Here is a 16,550-nt window from a genome sequence, read left to right as displayed (position 1 = left end):
CCTCCAGCAATTAGTATAAAACCAAAAATTACCATCAGACTCTAGTGTGCCAAGATAAACAAAAATTTGACACTCATGTTTACTCTGCCAAAAGCTGAATCTTAAGGCTTTGGCTTTATATATAAGCCAGTGCTCTCTGTGTCTTATGATAAGTTCTGGGTGTATACCTATATGTGTGTTTACTTTCTTCCATTTTTTTTATGCATGCTTTCTTAAGTATAAGGTATATGCAATTGTCTATACTAATTTTTTTTATTCTTTTAAGAGTTTTTTCTGATTTTGAAAATAACCAGCCAATCACTGATAATTTGATGTTAATCCTGAATAAAGGGAGGAGGGATCATTACATAATGTGTTATGAATCTGCTTCATCTTTTAATGTACTGTGAATACCTTTCCACGTTGTTAGATGTTTTCCTGTGTAATCATTTTAATGAATCATATGGCTGTATCATAATTTATTTAATCAGTTCCTCATTTAGGTTGCCTCCAATTTTTCATTATTTTAAACAGCCCTTCAGTGCACATCCTTTTAAAAACTAAATCTTAGCAGATTTTCAAATTGCCTTCCCAGGAAAGATGTAAGAATTTACTGTCTTGATACTAAGGGGTGAAACCTCAGTCATCACCAACACTAGGTACTATCATTTTAAAAGTGTTTTCAGATTTCTAAGTGAAAAGGAGTATATTATTTTTATTACCATTACTTTTTATTCCTAGTGAGTTTAAACAGTTTTTATATATTAGTTTTGCCTATACACACACACATACACACACCCCAAACCAAAAAACCCAGTGCCGTCTAGTCGATTCTGACTCATAGTGACCCTATAAGACAGAGTAGAACTGCCCCATAGAGTTTCCAAGGCTGTAAATCTTCACAGAAGCAGATGGCCACATCTTTCTCCCATGGTGCAGCTGGTGGGTTATTACCTCTGACATTTCAGTTAGCAGCTGAGTGCTTTTAACCACTGCACCACCAGGGCTCTCTGTCTGCACACACACACACATACACACAAAGGCACACATACGTTCACACACCAAATAAAAGTATGCTTTTCCTCATTACATTCAAGCCTGAGTTTGCTTGTACTATGTCCTGTGGTGGTAAATCAGGAAATTTCTGTGACTCTGGAAATAGGTTACAGCAATGGGTACACAAAGCATTTACTTTCCAAGAATCTGGGGCTGTGTTTCTCCCAGTTAATCTTGGGGGGATTTTTATAAAGGACTGCACTTCTAGATTAGTACAGGTATCAGTTACCATTGTTTCTCTCTTCCAAATAAAAAAATCAGGTGATACCTGTAAATGGTTCCATTGTAAATATTAGAGAATATGCTGCTTAAAACAGATTAGTGAAAACTATAGAAGAGGGAGTTGTCAGAGTGCTGATTTTGCCCTTGAATGTTAACAGTTCAGTGTTGTGGTGAGGTTTATGTTGGTTTGGTGTTTGCAGGTGGTTTTATTATCAGACTTTTCTCTACTAAAAATAAATTTTATTTTTTTCCTATGAATACATGCTCTCCTAGAGTAATGTTACCAGTGGCTTTGTGAAATGGCCATTGTCGTTCAAAGGCTAGGAATATGTCCTCTTTTGGTTTGAGCGAGGTGACAACTAATTCAGTAATGACAGCATATAAAACAAGTGTCCCATTTAGATTAATACCAGTTTTACTTATTTTGTTATAAATTGCAAGCAAATAACAATTCAGTAGATGTGGAAACAACCCAAGCACCCCAAAGTAGGGCAATGGGCAAATAACTTGATTTATTCATGTGATAGAATGTGAAACAGTTCCAGAATAAATGAGGTAGCCACATAAGTATCACACAGTGTCGAGTAAAAAGAAAAGAAAAATTTGAAAAACGCATGGTCTGATACCATTTATGTACAATTTGAAACCTAAAAAACAATTCTTTATGTGTGTTCTAAGGCTGCGTGCACACGTAAGAAAAGGAAAAAGCATGCATAAGATGGTACATGCACTCAAGCGGTATTTTCTGTGCTTATTTAGTTTTAAAAAACAAGTGCTCTTTGGCAGATATGTCTGGGTAGGTGGTAAGTGAATTTATTTTCAGCACTTGTCTGTATTTTTCATATAATTCAAATATATTTAAAATGTGGCTATCGTGACCTGATAGAACTATAATATCCATGTTTGTGATAAGTTTGGAAACTTTTTTAAAGGTTTGAATCTTCTTTCATTACATTTAGACCCTTGGTCTACACAGTGGTGTTGAAATGAAGTACTGTATATAAAGTACAGAATGAGTGGCTACATAAAGCCAGTGGTCAATAATGATGGCTCTTGGAGCCCTGGTGGTGTAGTGGTTAAGAGCTTGGCTGCTAACCAAAAGGTTGGCAGTTTGAATCTACTAGCTGCTCCTTGGAAACTCTATGGGGGCAGTTCTACTCTGTCTTATAGGGTTGCTATGAGTCGGAATTGACTTGATGGCAACAGGTTTAGTTTTTTCTTTTTTTAAGTATCTAGAATATGGAATCTCTGGGTCGTGCAAATGGTTAACATGCTGGTTGGTAACCAAAAGGTTGGAAGTTTAAGTCCGCCCAGAGGTGACTGGTGATCTACTTCTGAAAAATCAGCCATTGAAAACCCTGTGGAGCACAATTCTACTCTGGTACACATAGGGTTGCTATGTGACCAGATTACTCCACGGCAATGGGTATTGACACTGTATTGGGATATCTAGGCTAGGATTCCTTGTGGGGTTGTGAAGAGATAAAGCCGATACAGAAAAAGCGTAGTCATCTCTTGAGAATGAGGGGGGTGGTATTATTGGGCACTTGAAGTTTAGAAAACATATTGTAGGGAATGGAAAAGGAGATTAAGGGATAAGGGAGAGTACTGCTGAGCAATTCTGGGGAGACCAGCCAAGCTTGAAATATAAATTTGAAATTCAGCCAATCAGCATAACATCATTTCCCTTGAGGGTTTAGCATTAGATCCCTCTTTTACTTGTCTTTCCCTTTCGAAGACAGTTTAGTAGGATGGGTAAGAAGGTTCAAATCCCTGGGTTCAGGTCTATTCCTACATACTCAGGAGAAATATTAATGTATATGATGAAAATATGGGCAAGTAGTCAATTAAAGATACTAGTAGGTAGATCATACAGGCATAGAAGATAGTTGATGAGTCATCGGAAACTGGCCTGACGTTGAAGTCAGCAGGAAACCCCCATCCTTGAAGTCTGTTCGTGTTTCAGACTCTGAAAGGTAATGATGCCAGAAGTGACTGTCTTTAAATGATGCTAGTGCATTGGTAGTTACTGGTGATTGGAATGCAAAAGTTGGAAACAAAGAAGAAGGAACGGGAGTTGGAAAACATGGCCTTGGTGATAGAAATGATGCTGGAGATCACATGATAGAATTTTGTCTAAGACCAACAACTTCTCCACTCCAAATACCTTTTTTCACTGACATAAACAGTGACCGTACATGTGGACCTCGCAGAAATCAAATCAACGACATCTGTGGAGAGAGATGATGGAAAAGCTCAATGTCATCAGTCAGAACAAGACCAGGGGCCAACAGTGGAAGAGACAATTGCTCATATTCAAGTACAAGTTGAAGCAGAAGAAAAGTAGAACAAGTCCATGAGAGCCAAAGTACAACCTTAAATATATTCCCACCTGAATTTGGAGACCATCTCAAAAATAGATTTGATACGTTGAACACTAATGACCAAAGACCAGACAACGAGTTGGGGAATGACATCAAGGACATCATACATGAAGAAGGCAAAAGGTCGTTAAAAAGACAGGAAAGAAAGAAAAGACAAAAACGGATGTCAAAAGAGACTCTGACGCTTGCTCTTGAACCTAGAGTAGCTAAACCCAAAGAAAGAAATGAAGTAAAACAGCTGAACAGAAATTTCAAAGGGCAGCTTGAAAAGACAAAGTAAAGTGTTATAATGAAATCTGAAAAACCTAGAGTTAGAAAACCAAAAGGAAAGAAAACACTCAGCATTTCTAAAGCTGAAAGAACAGAAGAGAAAATTCAAGCCTCAGGTTGCAACATTGAAGGATTCTATGGAGGAAAATATTAAATGACTCAGGAAGTATCAAAAGAAAATGGAAAGAATACACAGAATCACTGTACCAAAAAGAATTGGTTGATGTTCAGCCATTTCAGGAGGTAGCACATGATCAAGAACCAAGGGTACTGAAGGAAGAGGGTCCAAGTTGCACTGAAGACATTGGTGAAAAACAAGACTCCAGGAATTGATGGAATATCGATTGAGATGTTTCAACAAATGGAGCCCAGGTGCTCACTCGTGTATGCCAAGAAATTTCAAAGACAGCTACCTAGCCAACTGACTGGAAGAGAGCCATAATTGTGTCCATTCCAAAGAAAGATGATCCAACAGAATGCAAAAAATATCAAACAGTATCATTAATATCACACAAGTAAAATTTTGTTGAAGATCATTCAAAAGCAGTTGCAGCAGTACTTCAACAGGGAACAGCCAGAAGTTCAAGCCAGATTCAGGAGATGATGTGGAACCAGGGATATTATAACTGATGTCAGATGGATCCCGGCTGAAAGCAGAGAGTACCAGAAAGATGTTTACCTGTGTTTTATTGACTATGTAAAGGCATTCCTCTGTGTTGATCATAACAAATTATGGATAACATTGCAAAGAATAAGAATTCCAGAACACTTAATTGTGCTCATGAGGAACCTGTACATAGATCAACATGCAGTTGTTCGGACAGAACAAGGAACAAGTATCCTGGTTTAATGTGGTTTAATGACAGGAAAGGTGTGCGTCAGGGTTGTATCCTTTCACCATACTTATTCAGTCTGTATGCTGAGCACATAATCCGAGAAGCTGGACAACATGAAGAAGAACAGGGTATCAGGATTGTAGCAAGACCAATTAACATCCTGAGTTATGCAGATGACACAGCCTTGCTTTCTGGAAGTGAAGAGGACTTGAAGCACTTACTGATGAAGATCAAAGACCATAGCCTTCAGTACGGATTACACCTCAACATAAAGAAAACAAAAATCCTTACAACTGGACCAATAAGCAACATCATGATAAATGGAGAAAATATTGAAGTTGTCTAGGATTTTATTTTACTTGGATCCACAAGCAACACCCGTGGAAGCAGCAGTCAAGAAATCAAAAGACGCGTTGCATTGGGCAAATCTGCTGCAAAAGACCTCTTTATAGTGTTGAAAAGCAAAGATGTCACCTTGAAGACTAAGGTGCGACTGACCCAAGCCGTGGTATTTTCAACAGCATCATTGCATGCAAAAGCTGGACAATGAGTAAGGAAGACTGAAGAGGAATTGACGCCTTTGAATTGTGGTGTTGGCGAAGAATATTGAATATACCGTGAACTGCCAAAAGAAGGAATAAATCTGTTTTGGAAGAAGTACAACTAGAATGTTCCTTGGAAGCAAGGATGGTGAGACTGTGTCTTATATACTTTGGATGTGTTATCAGGAAGAATCTGTCCCTGGAGAAGGACATCATGCTTGGTAAAGTAGAGGGTCAGCGAAAAAGAGGAAGACCCTCGATGAAATGAATTGACCCAGTGGCTGCAATAATGGGCTCAAGCATAACAATTTTGAGGATGGCGCGGGACTGGGCAGTGTTTTGTTCTGTTGTACATAGGGTTGCTATGGTTTGGAACTGACTCAATGACAGCTAACAACAACAACAGTGAGGGCTTGCTCCTCCCTTCCTTTTGCCAGCTCTTCTGGATTCTCAAAGTTGTGTTCATTCTCAAAATAATGCCACAGCTCAAAATGGTTTTCAAAGTCCTAATTTGAAATTACATCAACTCACTTGGTCTCTTTAGCCTTCAATTTTTTATCTCAAAGTTAGAATAATAATGCCTACTTTAATTGCTAGAGTTGTCATGAAAATCAAAGGCAAAAATCTTTTATAAACTGTTAAGTGCTCTATAAATGTTAATAGTTAATAAACCACTCCGTAAACCACACCTTTACTTTATAGCCACTCTTCACTTTTTAGTAAAAAGTACCCACACATTTACCTTGTATACAAACTTGTCTCCAAATGACTTTTGCTACAATCAAACAACAAATCTTATTTCAAAGTATCAAGATATTAAAAATAACATCAGGAGTTTTCATGTATGGTATGGCCTTCTGTGTAAGTCCATTGTTAAGTCCTACTCTATACAGATGAGTGATCTGCTTCCAAAAGGTCACAGGCTTGAAATCCCTATGGAGTGGTTCTGCTCTGCACACATAGGGTCACCATGAGTCAGAACTGATTCAACTGCAACTAACAAGAACTAAAGATGAAACTTCTCATGTTGAAATGGTCAGGCCATTTTATAAAATTTATAAAATGAAATTTACATTCTCTGTTTTTTCTCTTCTGCAGGAAGTCACCAAGGCAGTCCAGCCACTCTTACTGGGAAGAATCATAGCTTCCTATGATCCAGATAACAAGGTGGAACGCTCCATTGCGATTTACTTGGCCATAGGCCTGTGCCTTCTCTTCATCGTGAGGACGCTCCTCCTACACCCAGCCATTTTTGGCCTCCATCACATGGGAATGCAGATGAGAATAGCTATGTTTAGTTTGATTTATAAGAAGGTAATGATACGTCCTTGCGCAGGCTCCATGATACATGTAGTAGCATTATGTTTTAAATGCCACAAATAAGATGGCAAAGCTGGTATAAAAAACCCATTGCCGTTGAATAAATGCTGAAATCAATTTGGTAACTGATACCTATGAAATAAATGGAAGAAATAATTAAGATTTCTAATTTTTCTTGATAAATAAATTTACTTCAACTAATAATTATTGAGCACTCCCTATAAACCGCCTATATTGTAGGCTTCATTTTTATTTTAATCACTAGTTATGTCGTCATTCTTTGGGAACTATCATTTCTTGTTAAAACGACTCTCACAGTCTGCATAAAAGTGAAGGACAAAATGCCATCTTATGGTAAAATGCCATGTTCAATAGCAAGAAGGTAATACCTAATTGTTAATGATAACCCAAGCAATAAAAGCTCCCACCTGTTAACTAGTTGTGACACAGCAGTGGTATTTACTGCCTTATTTTGTGTTAGGTTTTTATCATCCTGTATATATGCTTTGCGACCATAAGAACCTACCCTACTTTTTTGTATGTGTTGTCCAGGCAAGAGCCGAAGTTACTGAAGTCTGATTTAGGGGAATTCAGTCCAAGACTTAGTTACCTTACAAACAGGATTTAAAGCCATTTCAGTGGTGTCTATTCCCACCAAACCGATTCAGCACTAGATGTGGCTGCTTGGATCTATCAAGTCATTGTAGAAAGCTGTTTTGATTCAATCATTTGGGTAATGCTTCACCCTTCGTTTTTAATTCCCCCAATGTAAAAACTTTGTGTACTTGGCTTATGAGGGCAATGGATCTAAAATTCACCTCTGGCAAATAACATATAGGACTTCCGTAACATACAGGCAAGGTCAATTGTGTTGTAAAACCTTGATAGCCATATTTTATTGCTCAAAAAAGCCATATATGGAGGCAGATGAGAAAAATGGAGTCCACGGTTTAATCAAATCAACTCAGCTACAATTTCATCTATTCACAGGTATCAGGAAAACATGGGTGATAAAAAATTTCTTTTGATCCAGAAATTTTGGGGTGAATAAATTATTAGGCCTTATTTGGAAGGTAGATTCTACACAGCTTGTGTATCATAGAAAGTTGGATTCCATTAAATATTTATAAAAAGTGCACACTGTAATTATAATACTAGTAGCTAATAATATTCACAATATGCTTCTCAGTGATTCAGGTGTATTAGCTCGTTTGATCTTCCTTAAAATTCTGTATGGTAGGTGCTATTATCCCTATTTCATGAACAAGGATTCTAAGATCTAACAAATACAGAAAATTGTGCACAAACTGCTTCAAAAAATTTTAAAATAAGTGAAGCTCAGTCTCTGAAGTGGAGGGTTTTCCAATTACTATGTAAATAAAATAAATACTGAAGTAACAGCAATAAGACACACTGTTACATAGGAAGAGAGAGGCGTGAAATGTTCTGGGCTAAAGAGAAGATGAGATTAAAGAGCAGGCTTTTTTTTTTTAGTTTGTAAATTGGTCCATATATAACATTTAGCACAAATATATATATGCTTTCAGATCCAGAAAGCATTAATGAAAAGTTAGACTCTATTGTATCAGTTCTTTGTTTTCAACCTTGAATATCTGCTTTCTTACCCATGTTGTTTTACCTCTCTACCTGCACTTTTTGTCCTACACTGACTTCATAACCAAAGAACCCAAGGGGACATCTCCACGTGGTGCTGTTTGGGTCCCTAAAGTGAGCCCGTTTTAGTTCTTCTCATATCTTATGCTTTTTCATATCTGACCAGTTTTATCCTCATGATAGGCAGTCTTTAACCCTTTGTACAATATTCCAAATTTTGTAATACAGTACATTTTACTTTGTTCCGAAATCTGGTATGATACATTCAAGATACACTTTAAATAGTGAGTCTATATACAAACTACATTGAGCTTTTCCTATGAATCTCAAGAACATAGAGCTAACTAAAACCAGTGAACAATTACTGAATGCTGACTGTGGACATGCTGTATATTAAGCCCCACAGAGAACTCAAAGTTACTCAGACTGGCCCTCCAGTTCAATGGACTTTTTTCCCCTCAGATTGCTCTGATAATGTTTTGGGATTAACTGCTTTGCTTCCTCATTTGTTTCTGCTTAGCTAAACCTCATTCATTCCAGACCCATTCTCAAATTCTACCTCTTCAATGAAATCTTTCCAGGTTTTTTTTAACCACATGTGTGATCTTTTTGTTACCCTATTATTTTGTGCTTCCCTTAACTCGCTTGTCATATCATTGTAAATATTAATGTACCAGCTTGTCTGGAGGCAAGAATTATGTTTTTGTAAATATTAATAATAATCCCTGAAAGATTGGGCACAGTGATTTGCATCTACTAAGTGCTAAGTAAATATGTGTGGGATTGAACTGAAACAAATATTAAATGGATATTTTCCAGTCAAAGTCATCTAATGGGCAAATCAGTTATTAAATTTTACAGTCAAAGTATCCCTGTGAACTTTTATAATCGTGCTTAAATTATTGACTTAACAATTCTGTTTTGTGCAGGCTGTTGTATTTTTCTTTAGAAAACTTAAGGATTTTGTATTGTTAATGTAATTTTTCACAAAATGATTAATGATTCAATTATTCATAATATGCTTTTTTCACCTTAACAGTAATTTTATCCAATAGAATTTGTATAGGACTGCATGAAAAATGTAAGGGCAAGGTTTTAATTTGGTATTGCTTTGGTTCTGTCTTTCATTTAAAAATATATATATATAAACAAACAAAACCCAGCTATGTAGGTAAATACTTAAGTATAATATCATTGCTACCGTGGAGGAGAGAAAATATTTATTACTTTCCAGATGCTGGAAAATGAAACAGAGGCATGAGGCATGCCAATATAATACGTGCTATGAAGAAGAATATAAATCTGAGAAGATGCTGAGCAGAATGGACAGAAATAATTTTCATTACTTTCCTTGATTATGCATGCATAGTAACCTAAGTCCTCAGCTGTGTTACAATGTTACTTACAAATATATTTGCCTTTGTTGATGTCATCTAATTTCCCATTTTTCTTTTAGACTTTAAAACTGTCCAGCCGTGTTCTTGATAAAATAAGTATTGGACAACTTGTCAGTCTCCTTTCCAACAACCTGAACAAATTTGATGAAGTATGTATCTACCAATTTAATCTTTTAATCATTACTTTTATAAATCATAAATCCAAATGTGGAGTTTTCTTGGTCAGATAATAGCAATAGGTGGTTAAGCTGTACTCATCCCTACCTTCCCTATTTCAGAAAACTGAGAAAGCTAAGTTGTCTAGCAGAGTGGCTTTCTGGGGTCTTGTGGGACAACCCAGGCCAAAGGTGCCCCAGCTTGCTGTGTATTTAGTAAGGTTTCTCATAGTTCAATCTTTATCAGATCTTGTTTCATTTAAACCAATTATTTATTTTGACTGAATATGATATCCTGAGAAATTCTGGTTCAGTGCTGTCTTATGTCACACGTAAATGCAGGGTTGTTGAGGACAGACAGTGTATTTTATATTTGCATTTAACATGGTATTGAACCCACAGCAGGTGCCAGAGAAATTACTGTTGAACTGAGCGTGCATTTATTCTGGATAGCTCTATCAGATGATAGGGCTGCAGAGTTGTATACTTTGAGGCTCTGGAGAGCCCTTTGTCTATACCAAACCAAAAAACCAAACCCGTTGCTGTAGAGTCGATTCCGACTCGTAGCGACCCTATAGGACAGAGTAGAACTACCCAATAGGGTTTCCAAGGAGCACCTGGTGGATTAGAACTGCTCACCTTTTAGTTAGCAGTTGTAACTCTTAACCACTATGCCACCAGGGTTTGCCAAGAATACGCTATGAAGCAGTTTCTACTCTGAAACATGTAGGGTTGGCAACTGGATGGCAAGAGGTTTGTTTTTTGTTTTGGGGATCATTTAATATTAAAAATGAGCGGAGCAGAGACTACAATGAGGCAAATAATGGCTCTATCCTAAATAGTAACTAAATGCTGGTAAATACAGGTAGAACTAAAATTTATGAATACCCATTTGTTGATGCATTGATTTATTTAATATTTCATGTAACCACATGCATCTCAACAACTGTGAACTTGGGGTGTAGCGATGAATAAAGAGGTTAGAGTACTCAGCTGGAATTAAAATCCAGTGACCTCCTAGATTTTAATGTGTTTTGAACTCTGACTAGATAAGCTCACTATGCTTTTGCTATTTGTCAAATGTGTTTGTTTTTCGGGATGAAGTGTAAAATGCCACTGTTTTAAGCTGTGATTTTCTTTTACAGGGACTTGCACTGGCACATTTTGTGTGGATTGCTCCTTTACAAGTGACACTTCTGATGGGGCTGATCTGGGACCTGCTCCAGGCCTCTGCCTTCTGTGGACTTGCTTTCCTGATAATTGTCGCCCTTGGTCAAGCTGGGTTAGGAAGAATGATGATGAAGTACAGGTAGCAACCTCCTTTCAAAGCTTGAAAGTATTTTCAATCAGATTTTCAAAAGCCCACATTCATGAAACCAGGACTGCTATATGCACTGAACCATAATTTACTGGGTAGCACTCACTCAAAAAAAACCAAGTGCCATCGAGGTAGCACTAAAAAGGAATTATTGTAATGGTGTGAATAACAGGTCCTGTATCAATGGGTAGGGGCCTTGGTGGCACAGTGGCTAAGGTGCTTGGCTGCTGACCGAAAAGATCAGTGGTTTGAGCCCACCAGCCACTCCACGGGAGAAAGATGCAGCAGCCTGCTTCTGTTAAGATTTATAGCCTTGGAAACCTTGAGGGGCTGTTCTACTCTGTCCTATAGGACACCATGAGTCGGAATTGACTTGATGGCAATGGGTTTGGGTTTTTTTGGTTAAATCAGTGCTTTGCTTGTTTATCTATAGAATTTCTTTATAAATTGTTTTTTAATAAATTGTTTATATAAAATGTTTCTTTACAAATGTTAAGATTCAGTTCATTTTATGTATCTACATATTGATATATATTTTTTTTGTATATATTACTGTTTTATATAAATATATCATAAGGTATAGGTAGAATGAATACAACATTTATGTGAATTGGAGGTAATGCACACATTTTACATTGAGTTGATTGACTTTTCTTAGTCTGGTTCACCAGTCATCACAATTTTTACTTTTATTGTGGAATGACTATAGTAGAAGACTTCTAGAGTATGAGAGCTAGAGCATGACAACAGCATACAAACTTTGTAGCCAGAGAGCTCTCGGTGTGAATTCCAGGTTGCACATTTACTAGTGTGTGACCTTAGTCAAGTCGCTTTACTTCGCTGTCTCTAGTTTTTTGTTTTTTATCTTTACAACTGGGATAGCATATGCCTCTCGTGAAACTGTCATAAGGGTTAGAGCTGCTGCATGGGATGAGCCTGATACAGTGTCTGGCAATTAGGGAAATGGTAGCTGTTATTTTGTTACCATCTATTTGCTAATTAAATACATGCTCATCTATTTAATAAAAAAAAGTGATTTTTCTTAAAAAGGGTGAGCAGTTCTTAGTGAATAATTTGACCTGTATTTACTATTAGATTCATTTATTCATTTATTTGTAGAGATAAGAGAGCTGGAAAGATCAATGAAAGACTTGTGATCACCTCTGAAATGATTGAAAATATCCAATCTGTGAAGGCATACTGCTGGGAGGAAGCAATGGAAAAAATGATCGAAAACCTAAGACAGTAAGTCATTTTGATAATTTCAGTATCTATAGCAATTTTCATTTTAAAAATGGGGACGTCACAGTGGACTTCTGGCACCCATTTGGGGGTTCCTGACAATCAGACAATTGTATTCAGTGATATCAATATTCATGCATTAGTGTGTAGTCATTATTTTCATTAGGTATAGTTGATTGTATTACTTTGCATTAGAAGGATATTTACACTTTTTACGTTTTAAGAATCTTCTACATGTATTTATAGCTACTTAATATATTTTGGAGGGCACTGGGTTTAATATATTTTGGAGCCCTTGGTGGTGCAGTGGTTAAGAGCTCGGCTGCTAACCAAAAAGGTCGGCAGTTCAGATCTACCAGCCAATTCTTGGAAATCCTATGGGGCAGTTCTACTCTGTCCTGTGGGGTCGATATGAGTCAGAATCATATCGCAATGGGTTTAATAGTCTGCTTGAAACCTTAAATGGCCCAGCTTGAATAAATATATGAGTCGGAACCAACTCAACAGCACCCAACAATAACAAGAATAAAAACACGATTCTGTACCAAATATATGACTCCCTATTATTGCATTTCATTTAATTTATCAATCATGACAAACTAAAAAAAAAAAAACCTCGTTTGGGTAAAATATATTTATTCTTTCTTGAATTTAGCAATAATCTGTAAATGGTGTTCGTACCATCCCTCCACCTGAAGATCTGTAGATTAAAGCAATCAAAGCCACTTCATAAAATAGAATAAGCACTTGGCACCTATCTTCAGTCTTGTTTCACCTCAGATAATTTTTCTTTCACCAACTAGTAAAGCTTACATCCAATAAAAAAAGTACAGTACAGGCTGAGATATGGTTACTAAGCTAATTCTGGCAGAATTTAAGGCTGGGCATTTCTGTGGCCACGATAGCATTTTTCTTTAGTCAAACTCCATGTTCTACAAACTGCAATCAAAGAAGGTTCTAGAAGACTCAGTGTGGTTAGACACACTGCTTCAAGGAAGTCTGCTAAAGGGACCAATAATTTCAGGACATATAGCTCCTGAGACAGGGAAATATATACCAAGAGAACCTTTTAGGATGGTGTGTATATGGGTTATCAGGAATTCAGGCTGCTGGTTCCAGTTGACAGTGGTAACTGAGTTGCAGGTGTGTGATTGGAACAACAAAAGAAATGCTGAAATGTTAAGTCCTTTGACATGTAAATAGAAAGGGTAAAAGAGTATTTATTTCCTAAACACACTCATTGATCACCTGTTTTTGTTATGCCTTACATGGCAAATCCAGGAAAGGAATGGCATTTTCTCTTCAGAAACATCCCTAAAGATTTGGGGAAACTGTTTAGTTGGTAGACGTTGTTGTTTTCATTAACAATGAGTGTCCAATCACATGTATCTCCTTGCTCACTCTTATCCCTATGAGCACAGGCATAGCAAAGAGCCCCCAGGGTTTTCTCAGGCCTCACAGTAAACTCATTGCCAGGCCATTCTTGGCATTGACTTGTCTTGATTTGGAGATTTTTTTCTCTTCCACAGAATATGAAACCTATCCTTTCTACTGTGTATTTCTGTATGACCAATTCCAATAGCAAACGTTTAGTTGTAAATTGTATAATCTGGTTCCTTAATCGCGCATGAAATTGTTACCTGAAAAGGCAGGAAAGTGCTGACGTGAATATGGGAAAGCAAGAATTGCTTCTATTCAAGAAAGCAAATATAATGTTCTAGAAGAGATTGGCAAGATGCTCTCCAAAGGAGCGATTTGTTAGGCCTGGGCTACTGTTGAACTGGGGAGAAGGCTGCAAAAAACTTCCTGTACATTTACTCTTTTATTGCCCTATGGGTTTTTTTTTTTTATGGTAATAACGTCACTTTCTTTCTTTTTTTTTTTTAATAAGAAACTGATAAAATGTTCTTATGGCTCATAAAGTGTTAGTAACTTTATTACGGAGAGAACTGCTTTCTGGGTGCTTCCTATAAATGTTCTCACTCCATTCCCAGACATTACCAGTTCTCTTTCCTGAAAAGTTTCTTCTTCCTTTCCTGTAGTACAGCTTCTACTTTCCATGACTGTTTTTAATAAATTCCATTTCAACAATCTTGACAAATTTGATAACATTTTTGTAAACAGTGTTTTCTAGCATTTTATTAATGTCAACCTAGTCAGTATTATTTTTTTTCTGTTGCTGAGAAAGGAAATACATTGTAGATTCTGATTAAGTGCCAAGCCCTCTGCTGTGCTGTCATTTAATCTTGACAACAGCTCTACAAGGGAGGTGCTATGTCCCGCTTTTATAGATGTGGATTCTATAAAATCAGAGGGAAGAACAATTTGCTTAAGATAGCATAGCTACTAACAGCCAGAGCCAGGATTCAAACCCGGGTCAGATTCCAAAATCATAATTTGCCCTCTATACCACATGATTGGAATAGGTAAACATTAGACCATGAGTCACAGTCTAGGCTGGGCACATTAAAATCCATTTACATCATCAGTGTGCTCAGGGTTACCTTTTTCTTTTTAGACTTTTATAAAAAGTTTTCCTCTGAGTCCTGCCCTTGAGCATGAGAATTGCTTTTTTGAATTATACAAGCGTTATGAACCTGACACCCACATGCCTGGCACCCCCTGCATTAGGCCAAGGCACAGCCATTACTCCCTCCCACTGAAGCCCTCTGTTTGTATCACTGTGGCTCTTTCTGTATACAAGAACTGGGTGGGAAGCATTACAAATCACTCCAACTTTTATGGCTCTTGGAAGAGTGGGACTGAGGTTGAAGGCAGTGTTGTCTTCTGTTCCCACCAGCCCTTACACTTGCCTCTCTGCACACCCTGTTTTCTGCCTGTCAGAACATTTAAACCTGTGTGGCACAATGGTTAAGCACTTGGCTGCTAACTGAAAGGTTAGCACTCAAATCAACACAGTGACTTCACCAGAGACAGACCTGGTGCTCTGCTCCCCTAAAGGTTACAGCCTAGGAAACCCTATGGGGCAGTTCTACTCTGTCACATGGTGTCTCTGTAAGGCAAAAATCAATTCAGTGGCATCTGACAACAACAACAGCAAAATGTATGTATAAAAAAAAAGTTCATAATTTGCAATTCAAACTAGATGATTGAAAGAATATGATTACAAATAATTACACAAAAGTGAGAGATAGAGAGGATACAGTATCTATTTTCATAACTTTTCAGGAACCACCTGCAACAGAGTCACTTGGGTTCTTCATAAAATCCCAGATTCTAGAACTCTCCTACAGACTCACTCAATCAGTATCTCTGTGAGGTGGGCCTGAGATACTCTCTCTCTCTGTATATATTTATTTATTTATATTGTACTTCAGATGAAGGCATACAGAGCAAACCAGCTTCACATTAAGCAATTAAGACACATATTGTTTTGTGACTTAGGTTGCCAACCCCACGACATGTCAACATTCTCCCCTTCTCAACCTTGAGTTTCCCATTACCAGCTTTCCTGTCCCTTCCTGCCTTCTCGTTCTTGCCCCTGGGCTGGTGTGCCCATTTAGTCTCATTTTGTTTTATGGGCCTGTCTAATCTTTGATTGAAAGGTGAACCTCAGGACTGACTTCATTCCTGAGCTAAAAGGGTCTGGGAACCATACTCTCGGGGTTTCTCCAGTCTCTGTCAGACCAGTATGTCTGGTCTTCTTCTTTTGTGTGTGTGTGTGAGAATTTTGTTCTACATTTTTCTCCAGCTTATCCAGAACCCTCTGATTTAGAATTTTGTTCTATATTTTTCTCCAGCTTATCCGGGACCCGCTATTGTGATCCCTGTCAGAGCAGTTGGTGGTGGTAGTTGGGCACCATCTATTTGTACTGGACTCAGTCTGGTGGAGGCTGTGGTAGTTGTGGTCCAGTTGTCCTTTGGACTAATCTTTCCCTTGTGTCTTTGGTTTTCTTCATTCTCCATTGCTCCAGTAGAGTATCTTCAATGGCTGACCACAGTTTTTTAAGACCCCAGACACTAATCACCAAAGTAGAACGTAGAACTTTTTTTATAAACTATGTTATACCAATTGAGCTAGATGTTCCCCAGACAATGGTCCCCACAGACCTCAGCCCAGTAATTCGGTCCCTCGGGGAGTCTGGATGTATCTATGGAGCTTCCATGTCCTTGCCTTGGGCAAACTGTGCTGGCTTCCCCAGTATTGTGTACTGTCTTACCCTTCACCAAAGTTACCACTTACCTATTTTATAC

General features: G+C 37.7%; 1 protein-coding gene across 1 annotated transcript in view; it reads left to right on the top strand.

The window, feature by feature from the left end:
• CFTR (CF transmembrane conductance regulator) overlaps window positions 1-16,550 on the top strand; it is a 196,596-nt gene that overhangs the window by 43,904 nt on the left and 136,142 nt on the right. The window contains exons 4-7 of the mRNA XM_064290397.1: window positions 6,388-6,603; window positions 9,680-9,769; window positions 10,921-11,084; window positions 12,213-12,338. Coding sequence (XP_064146467.1) covers window positions 6,388-6,603; window positions 9,680-9,769; window positions 10,921-11,084; window positions 12,213-12,338 — 596 coding nt within the window. The remainder of the gene's footprint in view (window positions 1-6,387; window positions 6,604-9,679; window positions 9,770-10,920; window positions 11,085-12,212; window positions 12,339-16,550) is intronic.

This window comes from Loxodonta africana, chromosome 8, assembly GCF_030014295.1.
Source record: "Loxodonta africana isolate mLoxAfr1 chromosome 8, mLoxAfr1.hap2, whole genome shotgun sequence".
Taxonomy (NCBI): domain Eukaryota; kingdom Metazoa; phylum Chordata; class Mammalia; order Proboscidea; family Elephantidae; genus Loxodonta; species Loxodonta africana.
The sequence above is the reverse complement of the archived record's forward strand: the minus strand, read 5'-3'. Positions and strand labels throughout refer to the sequence as shown.